The 15,434-nt window shown below is 41.3% G+C and overlaps 1 protein-coding gene across 4 annotated transcripts in view; it reads left to right on the top strand.

Annotated features, from left to right (window-relative positions):
- Positions 1-8,053: 8,053 nt before the first annotated feature.
- The window catches only part of pax5 (paired box 5), a 63,360-nt gene continuing 55,979 nt past the window's right edge, over positions 8,054-15,434 (top strand). For 2 of the 4 annotated variants that reach the window (XM_022206056.2, XM_051945929.1), the window contains exon 1: positions 13,955-15,212. In XM_022206056.2, coding sequence (XP_022061748.1) covers positions 15,170-15,212 — 43 coding nt within the window. In that variant the 5' untranslated portion in view covers positions 13,955-15,169. Of the gene's footprint in view, positions 8,481-13,954; positions 15,213-15,434 lie in introns of those variants that run through there. The other 2 variants (XM_051945928.1, XM_051945930.1) reach the window with 2 other exon arrangements.

The raw sequence follows: 15,434 nt of genomic DNA, 5'->3' as shown, positions 1-15,434 counted from the left end.
ATGTTTGTCACGGACCTTGTAATTCCGGTTTTGAAAGGTGCTATAGAAATAGTCATTATTATTATTATTATTATTGGTGATAATCTAATTTCATGTAATTTGAGGGGTTGTTCAGACTACAGTGACAAAAAAACACTTTATGTTTTCATAGAACCAATCTTGAAAATAAAAGATCTGGATTGTACTGGCAGCCAAAAGGTTGGAGATACTGGTGATGTAGGCAGTGGCATCCATGCTCCATATCTCCTTTCCCATTAAATACAGCACTTATTCACACTTGCAAGAAAACAAGTAATCTGAATAACAGCACGAGCTGAGCTCTATTGCTATGCAAAATATTTTCAAGTTATGGTGGACATCCTTTGTGCTCAGAGAATACCCTGAAACGACATTACTGTGAACTGTGTGCACCTCGTCTGATTATAAAACATCATTATCAAAGTTGACAGTGAATAGTCAGCTGGGCCGCTTTAATTCCAAGACATCATATTTCTTCCTGCAGACAAAAGATCTAGCAGGACTGGATACTGTTTGTCACCACAGACTATTCTCCCTCTGATGAATGCTTCCTCAATAAGGCACACATATTAGCTATGAAATGTCAGAATATGTACATGTGTGCACTGGGTGTATGCATGCATGTCTGAGCGACTAGTATGGACCTTCAGGCCTGCACTATTATTACATGTTGATGGGAATGTAAATCCATATGTAAATGTAATTCAACAGACTGGCTATCGCCATCAGTCATATTTATAACACGTAGCATACAGCAAAATTATGCCATCCTGCCTCTCATGCAGACTGTGTAACATTAACATCCATCATTTTCTCTCCTTCATATCAAGAGAATAATTGTGAACTGCATATATCCAACTATAACCGTTGCCATCATAATAATAGTGAGGGAATGGTGTTATGATAGGGAATCAGAGGGTGAATGCCATCTGATTCACGAGGTTTCCCCATGCGTGTCATCACAGGAAAGGCCATCACAGAGTTGGATTGTTTCCTTCCAAAGGTTAGGCTGAACCGCATGTCACAACACTATCTCCTCTTTTTGACCCATGTGCACGTCTGACAAACACACACACATTCGGTCACGTGTGCATCACTTCAGAGAACATTATACTGACTTTTATTAATTTTCTGGAGACATTCCATAACTAAACCTAACCTTGAAACTCGTCTTACCCTTAAAGTTTGACGATTTACATAATGTGGATTTGCTTTTTGTCCCCAAAAGGAAGAGATTTAGGTCCCCACAACATTAGTAATACCTAGATCACACACACACATGCACACACATGCACACACTCACATACACATACTTAATATCCTGCATCTGTTTTGTTTTTGGGGAGTGCATATGGGGGCACTCTGCCTCCTATGCTCCCCATATCTCTGTAAATTGGATGCAGGTCTGGGATGCCTCACTGCCTCGGTGAAATTGTGATGTGACTGCCTGATTTTGGGTTCCATGCGTTTGCTGGTATTTACTATTATTATTTTTAAAAAGGTAGAGAAGGCCGGCTGAATGGAGGCATTTGGTTGAGCGGTTCATCTCCTGGCCAGTGGTGCCCAGACCAGTGGCGTGTTGAAGACAGATGGATGGTGTCCGGGACGGGGATTTAAAGTTCCCCGATTTCCAATCACACATTCCAGAGGGGATGGTTCTGCCTGATGAATGATCTTTATTGAGGTGAAGGAGTTAAAAGAAGCATGTCATTGCTGTCACTTGATGGTGTTTGTATGTACCTTAGTGGATCCTTCTTCCATTTGCTGCCAGACGTTGCAGCAACACTTTCTCTGCAGTGTTTTTTTTATCAAAACAGGATTCTCATCAAGCGCTCTGATGTATTGGCAATATGCTGTAACTGATGGTCATTTGTGTACAGAAGTGCTTGTCTGAAGACCAAAAAAAGCAGCAATCCTGTTGTCTGTGTCCTCTTGGCTAGGCTTCAGTCAGTGCGATGAGACATGTAGGATTTGTGCAAAATTCTGCCCAACGTTTTGCTTTTGTTGGTACATTTTGACCTGTGCAGTTAAGTGCATAAGAGTAGCTAAAGCAACTAGTAATCATAGGTTGGCAGGACAATGATTGGCAACAAATTTTGATAAATTATTTGAGGTCGTTGAAGCATAAACTAAAAAAAAAAAATCACAGTCAATATAGCTTTGTATTCCTCTGTGGTAGTGAACATAATATATCTTCTATGTTTTATTTGTTTTCTACAGTCTACAGATCACATAAATGAGGAGTTGAGAAAACATTCAGTAGATTAATTTTAAAAATTGATAATAATAGTTGGAGATCTGGAGATTGTTGTGAAATGTCTGAAATACACGTCCAGAGTCTTCTCAGATGTAGGTTTCAGCCGTGACTGGTTGCTCCAGCTTGTTTCAGTTCTGTAACTAACAGGAGGTCTGCTTCTCTTTCTGCTGTTGGCACATGTTTCCTTGTTACTGTATGCATGTAAATACAACCATCCAGTCTGTATGAAAGCAGCCAGGCAGGAGGAATTTCCCTCTGCAAAAAAAAAAAAAAAGACAGAGAGAGAGAGAGACTTGCCCTGGATCAGCGGTTCTGAACAAAAATGGCTCCCATGCATCGGCCATATGGGGCCCTCTGTGCTGGAGTCGTTCACATATTCCGGATATTACAGCGTTTGTGGAGTGTTTCACTGTCGCAGCGCCTCACACACACGCTGCCGTATCACTTCAGTGAAAGTTTCATCTTTTCAGTCACATTAACATAGGTGTTGTATTTTCATTAAACAGATATCGCAGCATCAAATAGCTTCGCAGGATAAGAAACTGATGGTGTATTAGAGAGATTCAGTAGATTCTGGAGTTAATATGCCAAGTAGAGCATGTACTAATCAGTGGCAAAGCTCAGAAGCAGGAAGAAACAAATGATAACACACAACCAGAGGGGAATGATAGCTTGTCACGGGGGCATTGCTGGTAATTTGTACCACGGAACAGAATATTTCTTTGTTTTCTCAGTCATATACTTAAAGTTTAGTGGGCGCTCTCTCTAGATTGCTCAGCACCGACTGACCTCACTTTAGAGTGGATAAAATGTTCAGTTGTCATCAACTGAGACACTGTTCATGGATAAAATAATCACACAATATTCAGTCTTATTGACAAAATTACTCATGACAAGCTAAAGTATCACACAGACGGAAAAATCATATAAAAATCCATTATTTAACAGTTGCAACACTGCCCACAATGACTTGACACATCCAGATATTTAAGGTATAGATTCTGGGGATAAATTGCACAACGAAACATCTTGTTATGATGGCTAGAAAATGTACAGCACATTGACTCAAGGTATTTATTGTCATAATTCAAACTGTCAATCTGAGATGAAAAAAAAAAACTTATTGCTTGAAATTTTCTCCACTTATTTGTACATCAGGGGAGGTCCTCTTGTGATGAGAAGAAATGACAGATTTCTTTCATCACAGAGGCTGCAAAGCCAAAAAACTTGCGCACCAGTGTCAGTGTCTGTACTCCAACAAGACGCCCCAGTGTTTCTTTATTTGAGGCACCTTTTATTGTCCGTAAATTTAACCTTGGTGCTTAAAATCTGTTGTTGGGAGTCTGTGACACTGACACTTTTCGTAAAATAAATGCAATTGCAGCACAGTTAAAACACACACACACACACATCACAAGAAACACTTTGTGAAGCTCTTTGATCAACAGTCTGTCCGTGCTTTCTGTGAAGGAATAAAAAAATAACAAGAGAACAAGCCTAACAACACCTTTTCAGACTGGACCAAGTGACTTGTGTCTATGGGGATTAAATTTGTGAACAGAAGCTCTACACACACACACACACACACACACACACACACACACACAAGGTCCCACATACACACTTCACCACTACACGATGCCACAACACCTCTTTCTCAGCTGTGGGTATAAAACCACATTGACAGGAGCCTTGTCCCCTCTTGTCGAATCGTCACGCTGAAATGTTTACCTTTACATACAAATGGCCTGGTGTCATGTTGTGTCACATAATGTTTCATGGACAAATAATGTGTCCCATTTCTCAATCCGCCCTGCAGCCCTTAAGCCCCCTTCCAACCTGTATGGTCACAACAACACCCAGGCACCACGGCTGCAAAAAGAGAACCCTGTGTCGCCACAGTGAAGTGCCACTCTGAATTAAATCCCGGGGATATAGAGGTAAGCTCAATCAGCACTGTGGCTCTGAGTGTTTCAAGGAAAGCAAAGGCAAACACATGAGCACCAGAGGCAAGTTTTTTAAAAAATAAAAGCATTAGTATAGGTTTCTCTGTCTTAGTGTAAAGAAATCTAACACAAGAGTATTATTATGTCAAGCCAAACGGAGCATTATTGAAGCCATGAATGGTGTGCTTCAAGGTAGAAACATTCAATAGGGCCTTTTGGGTAAGAAACCATGTAAGGAGGTAAAGATTTAGACCTTTTCATAGAGCAGTTTTATAACAAAGTTTGAAAAGAATTCAAGGATTTACCAAATGTGAAGCAAAAAGGAGTGTAGACAACTCAAAAAAATAATTCAAACTGAACAAATCAGAGAATTAAAGAGCAAATTATCACTTATGAAAAGTAAAAGAATATAAGTCGTATTTGTTTCAAAAACATGGGCTTGGGATACTTTAAATCAAACAGTTTATCTTGGAAAAAAGTTTCCAACATATAAGACATTTCTCGAATATTATTTAACATTATACTGAATGTTTAAACACTTATTATGAACATTTTGGGCTGCAGTTAAATTGTATTTAGGAACAGTGGGTGAAAGTAACCCAAACACTGTGCTCAGGTCTAATTCTGAGGCACTTCTGCTTTATTTCTTTATTTTCTGATTCTTCTTTCAAATCCACAACACTTCAGATATGGAACTTTTTCTGTCCTGTATTGATTGACATCTGGAGTTTCTTTGCAGAATGAAGGTTTTCATACAAAATATATGAAGATTTTTACAAATAAGAATGCATTATTGCAGATTGAGCCCAGCAGTTACAACATTAAACACTATAATCCAAAATGCAGTGTTTTTAAGAGTTTAGCAAACAAAACAATGAAAAAAATCTGCAATCTGAGGCTATTTTAAACACATACTTCCACCTAAGTAACATTGTAAAGGCAGGACTTTTACTTTTACTCACTGTTTTTGAGCCTCTAAATAACACACATGCAGATGCAATGTTTCATTTTCCTCACTGAAACTCCAGTTTGTCTGCAGCCCTCCTTTGAACAGGCCTTTAAAGCTTTGTCTTTGCCTGTAGTTCACACTAAATTTAAACGCTGTGCAGGAAGCCAAGAGTCCCAGAGAGGCAGGCAGCATCTCCTCCTGTGTTTACGTGTTTACTTATTGTTCTAATCGTCCCTTTCGTTCTTCTGCCTCGCGTTTTAATGCGATTCTTTACGGTTCCGCTCGGTCAGAGCGCGGGTCACCGATCCAACTACTCCCCCTCATATTAATTACATTAATTAGCACGGGGGATGGAAAACAAACAAGTCATGATTAATATCTAAACTATGGCGAATTCTTTAAAGGGATCCAGTGAGCAGGCTAAATGTGGAGGGACACGTGAGGCTGCAGGAGAACCATGAAAGGATAAAGAAGAAAAAAAGCAGCTCCTTGTCTAAGAGAGTTTTAAAAAAGTATAAACAAATAAATTGCAAAACAGTGCTTTAGGTAAAGTTTTGTATGCAGTGTGAATACATTTTTGCCATTTCCATGTGCAAATTAATCCATATTTAAAATATACGAATATAAAAAATGTCAATTTCTTATATTATGTCCATATTATTTACATATTAATTATCATATATGAAAGCATTTATTTTTTTATAATGATAAAAAAAATTTTGTTGTACTATTTCAACTGTATATATTTTGAAGGCTTATTGTTTATAAAGTTTTTTCCGAAAATTCGCACCCCCACTATGAACACGAATTGCCAGGTAAAGCTTAATTAAAACAAGTCTTAAGCTATGAAGCACATTTCCATTCAACTGCCACCATTTTATTTATTAAAAAATTTTAAATGAAAATTCCAACATAATGTCTAATTAATCTCCGCTGCATTGTAAACTTGGCAGAGCAACCAAGAACTGAAAACTTAAGTGGAATATAATAACTTGGTTTCTGCAAACAGCTCAATGGCAGATAATTGTACAGTCTTTCCTGCGAGCTCACACGTTTCAGGAAATGCAGTGAATAATCCGCAGCCATGGCCATGCATACAGATTCAACTTTTGGGTCCATGAAAAGATAAGGATGAGACGAGTCTGCCGAGGATTCAGGAACAGTAGCACTGACAATATATGTAGGCCTAATCATTATTAATATCCTGGTGAGTGACAGCAGCAGAAATATTAGCCAAAGTACATTTTCCACGAGACTCGAGTTATGAAGTTTTATACGTGAGAAGGCCAACATGTCACCCACTTAATGCTGGCAGAAATCTCCTGTCTTCGAGTCCAGAGCAGCACAAGTTGATATGTTCGTGAAAAAAGTCTAAAATTACATATTTGGGGTCTTCTCTTCGGGCTGGAGGTCGAAGTTTAGCCTCTTTTTTGTGTGTTGTTTTGTCGCCTTTCACACGGAAACGTTAGTGTTTGTGTTTGGATGCTGGTGGGCGCGAGCCGGAGGTCAGGGTCGGAGTGTTGCAGCGCGAGACGACAAGCAGGGCAAAAATGGGTCGATGTCTCGCGCTTTGTTCCGCACTCAATAGTCTGCGGGCTGCGCGTGAACCCTGAGACCCGCCGCCGTCTGGAGGACAAGAAGAAGAAGACGAAGAAGAAGAGACTCCCACTACTCACAATTATCTGCTAAAATCTTAATTCGCAATTTGGGTCCGGTCCGGTAAGAATTTGTGTTGAAATGCTGTGTTTTTATCTACACAAAAGTGCCTGAATGAGGCTGTTTATCGTGTCTTTTCCACGCATTTTCACATGTGAGCTTGTACGTATGGTGTCTCACTACAGAAAAAATATTCCGGTTATTTTCGGCTCGAGCTCGAGGCCATATCACAATTTCTCCCCCAAAGGCACACTTTCACGGTCTCAGCTTTTCTAGTCAACAGAAACGCTATAACTAAAGAGTGACCAGAGAAGGAAAAGATGACACTTTCTGTAATGTTTTTTTTAATTATTATTTTTAATCTTCAGTTTTCGAAGTTTTGGCTTGTCTCGAGTCTAAACAATGCGGTGTTAAATCTTCTGAGTTGATCCAAAATGACTGCAAAAACCTGCCTGAAGAGTCGAATAGAGCGCACGTTTAATGCCATTGTTCCGCCAGAGAATAAAAGTTCTCGACGAGAACCAAACAAAGCAGTGAGTATCAGTATGAGTGGAAATTTTCAGTTGGCAAATTAATATTTAAATTCAATGTTATGCGCTCACAGGTGTGTGTCTGCGAACAATCAGAGCTGAGGAGCGGAACTATCCGTTTTGTAACCAACACTTTGCGCACAGTGCGTGCAGGAGGGGAAGGCAGCCCTCTCCACCTGCACGGGTTGAAGCTGTAGCTCCGTGTGTCTGCACCTGCTGCTGCTGCTCCGGTGTTTCAGTCCGTGCGTAATGCGTAAAGAGCACCGTGCGTAACAGGTGTATACTGACTGAGTAGGAGGCAAGTTTGGAGGAACTCTCACAAGCGTTCTCTGGAAGACACAGAAAAGACGCTGAACATAAATACGCTTAATGAAAAATCTTTCTCTTATTCGTGAGTTAATCAAAACGGAGCAAAACGTGAGCTGGCTTTTACGCATAGCTAGACTGTAATTTAATGTTACCCACCAACGTCCAGAGCTATCAACGGGGTGTGTGTCAGAGGAAATGAATCTAACATAAAAGAGGGAAAGACAGAGAGAGGGAGAGCGGGGCGGGGGCGGGAAAGTTTAGTAAAGTGGAACTTGGTAACAGATGCGAGAGAGGGGGGCGCGGCCCTGCAGGGAAGGGTGGAGGTTGCATGTCGTGTGTATGTATGCGTGGCCGCGCATGCTAATACGTGCTCGTGGGCGCGCGCGCGAATTGCATTGGTGTGTGCGAGCTCGTGCAGGAAAAGGACAGGACATGAGCGCACATTGAGAGAGCGGCTCTTTTACTCGGCGTGATCATTTCACGCTTCCCCCCGAAGCCTTTTTTCCACCTAAAGCGTTTAGTTGCAGCTGACTGAGCACTTGCAGGGAGTGCAATAGGGAGCGGAAGGGTCGAATTATTTCAACCTACAACTCGCCCCAAAAGTACTGTAGGACGAAAGAAAAAAAAGAGAGGGAGAAGAGAAAACAGTGCCAGAGAGGGAGAGAGAGAGGGAGAGAGAGAGAGAGGAAGAGAGGGAGACACTGGAAAAAGTTTTTGTTCTTTTCCTTTTTTCTCCCTCCATCGCCTCCCCCTGTTCTATCCGGGTAACATGGACCAGGGGCCCAAGAGTCCTGCACTGCGGCTGGGGAGAGCAGGTAGGGTCGCACCGCCTCACTCGAGCTTAAATTTCACTTTTATGAAGAGTTGGACTTAGCTTGTTGTCGAGGTAACTCTTTTTGTGGTGTTTGTCCGTTTTTGTGTTTTTTTTTTTTTTTTTGATGCAGTGAAAGTTTAAAAGTTGTGGAACTTATTCATGGAGATGTAAGTTTTTGCAAATGTTTCCTTTTTGACTTTTCTGTGTTGTTTTGAGTTATTTGAAGTATTACAAAGTTTTCTAAAGTGGCCCTGGATAACGAAAAATAGGAAAGGCTGAAGTATAATCTCACTTTAGGAATTTTTCTCTGCAGTTTGTAACTTTTGCGATGAAACACTCCGCTCAGGTTGATCATCTGCTTTAATCCTCATTTTGCTGGAATCAAGAAAGTCGTTAGACTTTAATTAAAACTGGAGTGAATGTGTATGTTATTTTTTTTAATGTGGGCTTAACATTTTTGCTAGTTTGAAATGTAATTAGACGGGGGTGCCAGCAAAGGCTTTAAAAAAAAACTTTTTTAAATTATATTTTTCACATGTGTGCTAGGAGAAAAACAAAAAGTGACTTAGCTTGTTGGTTTTGTGAGTCATTATGTGTCTGGTTAGTTAGACGTGTTGGTCAGTGCACCTGAGAGGAACGTGAATACCAGGACTGATGTTAATAATAAAAAGCACAGTGGATTTGGACAAGCTCGTGGCTGCTATGTGTGGTTTTCATGTCTGTTAAATGTCTGTGTTAAACAAAAACCGGCCGGATGGTTCTTTGAGATGATGGTGTGGAAGTTCTTTGTTTGGTTTTATAGTTTGCGCACAGTAGTTGATGACCGCTGAAAGAATATCTGCCTCCTTGGCGGTTTTCTTGGTGTCTCCATTACTTTATTCAACAGGTTAATCTGCTATAGGCCTATTCATAAAACAGCGGGGTCTGGTACAGCAATGGATCAGGCCATCGACCTTGTTATGGCACCCAATGGATATCACATCATTTCATATTGCTGCCCGCTGTGTCTGCATTGATAAAACGTCGTTTGTCATTAAGAAACGGTGGGCAGGTGATCAGCCTCTTTGAACAGGAAATGCTTGTGCGTCATGCAGCCTTTTCTCCGGAAAAGCAAACATCTGCTTTAGTGATGCCCCTGCTGCTTACTGCTGAGTTTATTGCAATGAACTCATAATGGATGTATAACCCATTTTGGAACAATATTTTAGAGTAGTTTACAGACTACGTTAAGTGAGATTTTACAAATCTCTTTCGTAATATTGTGACAAGGAAGCGTGTTCAGACCCAACACCTTGTCTCATAATAGAAATAAATTAGCTTGTGCCCGGCCTTCTATGGAAATTTCTCGTCCAACGATGCCAGTGGTCTGTAAGACAAATAATGTCTCCTTTGCAGCCTTTTGTGGAGTGGGCCTAACCCCTGATAAAGCAATGGGATTTGTAGCAATTGGATAATAACCTTTTTAACCACTGAGGAAATCAGAGTTTAAAGGAGGCCCTCCCCTGTTGATGTGTAAAGTCTTTAGGGCCCAGGGCCTATACCTACAGCCTCTCCATTTCCTGTCACTTTAAAATACGTGCTCGGGGTACAAAGGGGAACCAGTGAGAATGAACGTGGATCTAATCAGGCCTCCTCTCTTCCCGCCCAGCAGGTTGGCAGTCCGAAAAAGCGCGTTCTTTGCAAAGAGCAGGGCCGCTGTTTGAGTCAATGTGGGGGCAGCAAGCAACGTTATATTATTAATAATCAAAACAATTAGACGTAGCTCACATCTGTTATGTTCCATGAATGATTTTTTTTTGCATAAGCTTTCCAAAAATGTGACATCCTTCTTCCGTCAATTCTAAAAATTAAAAAAAGCATATTTGGATCCCTGTCCATATCTGCTGTGGGGACAAGGCTCTTTTGTGTGTCCAAACTGTATGAAAACCGCGATTCGCGGCTATTCAGGCTTCGTGCAACTTACATTTTCTGATAAGGACTATTTGATTCTCCATTCCTAAAAGTCTTTGCTAAAACGCGTACTAAAGCGTGCAGAATACGAGTCAAACAGATGCTGTGCCAGTGCGCAACGAACACCAAGAGAAGCTGCGATAGAGAGAGTGAGAGAGATGGAGGATGGAAGACAGAAAGGGAGGGGAGAAAGAAAGAGAGGGAGAGATGACCTCACATGGCACATAGCCTACATTCGTTTTGACCTCAAGTGCCCCATCGTAACACAGAACATGAGCCGATATAATGACCAGCAGGGCCGTATATTCCACCTGACAGATGACAGACTGGTCTTTACTTGCTTTATCAAAGAGCCAAATGATTACAAATAGGTCCATCTGATCAGGCCTCTGCATGGAAGAAGGAAGCAGTCAGTGAGTTACCTGCTCGGCTCCACCTCGAGACTCTCCTGCAGTCCATATATTTTATTTATTAGTTATGACTTTTATATTTTATAAGCAAATGGAAACTTAAGAAGAGATACGGGAGCTTTCTCATTATGTTTACAGTCAGCGGGCGTGTAATAAACGAGCTGGTAGAGTTAACATGCGCTATTAATTTTTCATTGCTTTTTCGTTTCGAGGCTCGGGCGTAAAAAAGCAAAACAGCCCAAGCTTTCATGGTGAATGGAGGGAAGGGGAAAGGGAGAGGAGGAAAGGAAGATGGAGCACTTAAACAACAACATTGGCTCCAATTTGCCTCCAAATGATTATCACAGCTCAACCACATTCTTACTAATGTTTAAGAAAGTACACAGACCCTCTTCCTCCTCCTCCTCCACGACCCTCCCATCCTCCCATTTCCAACACTGGAGAGGTAATGAAATATGGTAATGGATTTGGATCCCCGGATTAAAGTCGTCCTACCCTGATGGAAGTTTTCTCCAAATTTCCAACCCTAAAGCAACAACAATTTGTATACATGATTGATTGTGTTTGGATTTTTTAATTGCTTATGTATTTAATTTGCAAATCGGAGAGACAAGAACGACGGCTGCAATTTACTTCTGTGGGGAAGAGAAGCGCTAGTGTCTATATCTCAATAAAAAAAAAACAGACTCTGGCTGCAGAGGAGAACGAATACGGTTGCAACAAAAATGTATTTTAAAAAACGCAAAATGTGATAGGATTGTGGGTTTGAGTGTCTGTATGGAAAACCCAAGAGCTAAATATCCTGCTCTGGCAATGCAAAATATCATTTATTTAATTTTATAAATGTATGGGAAGAGGGGAAAACAGTATTTTCCTTTTTTTAAAAAAATATGTGCTTTGTGTTATGTATTTTAAAACGCCAAGTAGTCTACAAATTTCTCAATTTACAGAGTACTTTCTTGCAGCAGCATCTCCGTCATTGCCAGTCTTCGTCTACTTTTGGTCATTTCTTTCTTGTGTGGCCTCAATTCAGGCCTAAAGGTTGATTGCACACGATCCAATTTTTTCTCTGTTGTTTTTAATTACACCTTAGTCTATCTGATTTTATCCCCTTCTAAAAGTAAAATGGCAAAACAAAATCCAAATGAAGCAGGTTTGCTGTCTGCCAGGTTTGCATGAGGCCTTATAATTGATGAGAGTTCAGTAAAGAGATGTGAAATATGAATGAGGATTAGTGTGAATGTTGGAAATGGGCTTTACTGTCAGTGGATTAAAGGGCACGAACGTGGAATCAATGAAGATTCATGAAACCACATTTAGTGCTGAAGATGTTGGTTCAGAGAAACAGACACACATGCAGCGGTCCTGTGTGTCTTGGATCAACATGCTTCTGGTGTTTGTTGTTTTTTTGGTCAGTTTGGGCCTCCAGTGGACTGCTTGGAGGATTGTTAACTTACAGCACGCTGACAGTAAAGTTCCTGTACATGTCTTGTATTTGCAAGTATGTGTATCTGCGTGCACGTACGTGTGCGTAAGGACACATTGACCAAGGCTGAACGCCCCCTCGTGGTTTTTCTAGTAAACATCCGTAGTAAGAAGCCTTCAAACAGAAAGGAGGAAAACCCACCAGCTTCCAGCTTTTTATAACATTAATTTACATGGAGAAAAGTTCTGTTTTTCTGTAACACTCTTTTATAAATAACAAACTGAGAGCGTGATTTTTTTTGTATGATTTAAAGTAGTTTTGGGGCTGCGAGGGCTTCAAAAATGAGCCAATTTGACTCTCTGAAAGCAGAAGTGCACATCATGAAAGTAGGAATGGAAAGAAACCAATAATACAGAGCAAGGAATCTACAAATGTAAAAATCAGAAAATGAAATAAAACTCAATAATTTAGCACTGACCTTTTCAGAAACAGATGCATTGCCTTGAGGTACATCAAGCACGTAAATCTTTTGAGGATAAACCTGAAAAAGTGAGCAAAATAAGGTAAACATTGTTGTGGATGCTGTTGATTGAACCACTGCGAACAACAACTTGTCAAATTATGCCAAATGTAGCATGTAGGGAGAATTGTTCCCCAGTATATCCTCTAAATGTGTCTAATCTAAGGGTTAATATGTGCAGTATGTATACATATATATATATATATATATATGCACCGAGGAGCTAAAATGATTAAATGTCGAGAAACAGGAAGAAGGGAAATAACACTTTTTAATTTGGCTCATGCTTTAGGCTATTTGTGTGGTTAATATTACAGGGGCGAGGCTTTGATATGCCCTCTCAAATCAGGTGGGACGCACATGTATTGAATCCCCCCTCTCACAGTTTGGAGTGGAAATGCGGAGCTCGCCAATTGCATTTCATTAAAAAGCACCTCCGTTTGGATCCGCAATCAATTAGTTAATGAGTGGCAATGCATGTTTCATAGGTTGTCTCCCAATTCTCCCCAAGCTAAAGATTTATAACATTGTGCTGAAGGATGGAGGGAAATAGAGAAATTATGCAGGGCCAATTGTTTTCATAATACTTGACAACTCTGGCCTAAAGATGGAGCACAGAATTGAAAGATTTTTGGAAACTTTAACCTAAATGTGTTTCATAAAAATGCTGCGGGCCTACAAAAGCTACCTTTCTAATTTTAGATTTTTTATTTTTCTTACAGCTACCTATAATACAGAAAGATGGACAACTGCAGTTTGAGTTCTTGAGCATTTATAAAGCCTTGCTGCAACTAAGCCTCATTTTTAGTAATACTCAATTAATTAGCCATTTAATATTGACATGAATAAATTGAGCGCAAATGGGTATAAAGGCATTAGGTTTTTTACTTGGTTAATTGAAATTAAACATATGATCATCTACTCCCCGAGCCGAGCGTCGCCTCGCCGCGCCTCCTCATTGGCGGACGGACAAAGCATGCGGGGCGTCATTGGCCCACGGGATTCGCCGCGGCCAATCACCGTCGACCCCCGCCCGGTTCTGTCTGGGGTTGGCGGTGACGTGGCGGCAGGACTCGCGTCGTGATTGGCTGAACGCCCCGGGAGTGACGTGCGGCTGGCCGGCGCGTGTAGGTTAGGGTTCCAGGGGGTTGGGAGCGCGGGCGCTGTCCGCACGAGAGCAGGTCCTGAAACGCGCCGTGCGCCACCGTGGAGGCAGGCAGGCGCAGGCAGCTGTTCACCGTACAGGTCAGGGAAGCCCGTCTGTGCGCACATTTACACCGCAAGCGTTTGGCGTCCAGTGGCTTCCAGCGCGGAGAAAAAGTGCCGTTTTTAAATTTTTTTGGACTGGACTGTTTCCTTCTGTTCCGTCTCCAAAACTCACAATATAAACCGAGAGTCCTGCAGCAGTGAGTCCTGGTCCACACAGTGACCAAGAGCTGCTTCTCCTTCATACAAGCAACACAACCACTCTCAAGTTAGCTCCAGTAGTTTATACTCCAACCAGAGAGTGCGTTTTTAATATATATTTTTTGCTGCGTAATTTTCGTTCTTTTTTTATTGGCACGGTGGGATATGAGACTTCAAGATGTGAGCAGTCATCCGCGCTCAGTCGCTTTATTGATGGGAGATAACCAAGTGTTCATGTGAGACCAACTGCCGAGGACGATTTATGACAAGAAGAAATGTGCAGAAAAGAACCCGGAGCAAAACACACCCAACAGTGGATCTGTAACGATTATTTCCTTTCCCTTTCAGCTCAGTTGTTTTTATTTATTTGTATTTTTCTATTTTGAAATATTTCTGCACAGACTGAGAGGAGAAAGTTGAGCCTCCATCGGTTCAGGGGTCACGGTCAGCGGACCGAGAAGGCGAGAAAGGAGGGAAGGCTACTTTGTTCCGCTTTTTTTCTTCTTCTGTGAAACTTTTACATTTTTTACGTCTTGGGACTGGTAGCAGCTTGGCGTTGACGAGCAGCTGAAGGAATGAGCACCACCGCTGTCGTTTCCCTCCTCTGGTTTCGGAGACGCCTGAACAGAGCCGCTGTTGTGTCCCGTCCCCATGAGGAGGGGGCCCGTCTCTGATTCGCATTTTTTGGCACCATTTCTTTCTTCTCTTTCACCTGCAAATCTCTACTTTTTGATGTTTTGATATATTTTTTATGAGTTCAACTCAAAGCGCACCGTGTCACATTTTCAATCAGTTCAATTTTCGTTTTTAAATTAGGCATAAAAAGTTCTTCATTTGAAGGGAACTGGCAGCCTTGCGCTTTTCATTCATTGGAGGTCACGGTTTGTCAGTATATAGTGGCCGACTGAAGCGGGGCATCCGGTGGCATTTTCCAGTCCCCTCAGAGCGCACCGGGGCCCTGCAGCCCCACCGTAGCGATGGAGATTCACTGTAAGCACGACCCGTTTGCGGCAATGCACAGTAAGTTTACACGTTTATAATTTCCTCCATCTGCATGATCCCATCTACCCTGAACCGAGCCAACCCCCAGACCACCAACTCATAATAAACATGCATCAAACACTGCATTCTTTTCAGTCTTAAAGTCTGTTTTTTATTTTATTTTTTGACTGATACTATAACAAAAGATAACAAACCCATTTTTAAAAATTGCATTTAAATAAAAGAGAACTCGCATTTCGC

Source organism: Acanthochromis polyacanthus, chromosome 3 (assembly GCF_021347895.1).
Source record: "Acanthochromis polyacanthus isolate Apoly-LR-REF ecotype Palm Island chromosome 3, KAUST_Apoly_ChrSc, whole genome shotgun sequence".
Taxonomy (NCBI): Eukaryota; Metazoa; Chordata; class Actinopteri; family Pomacentridae; genus Acanthochromis; species Acanthochromis polyacanthus.
Note: the sequence above shows the minus strand (reverse complement) of the source record. Positions and strands in the feature narration are given on the sequence as shown.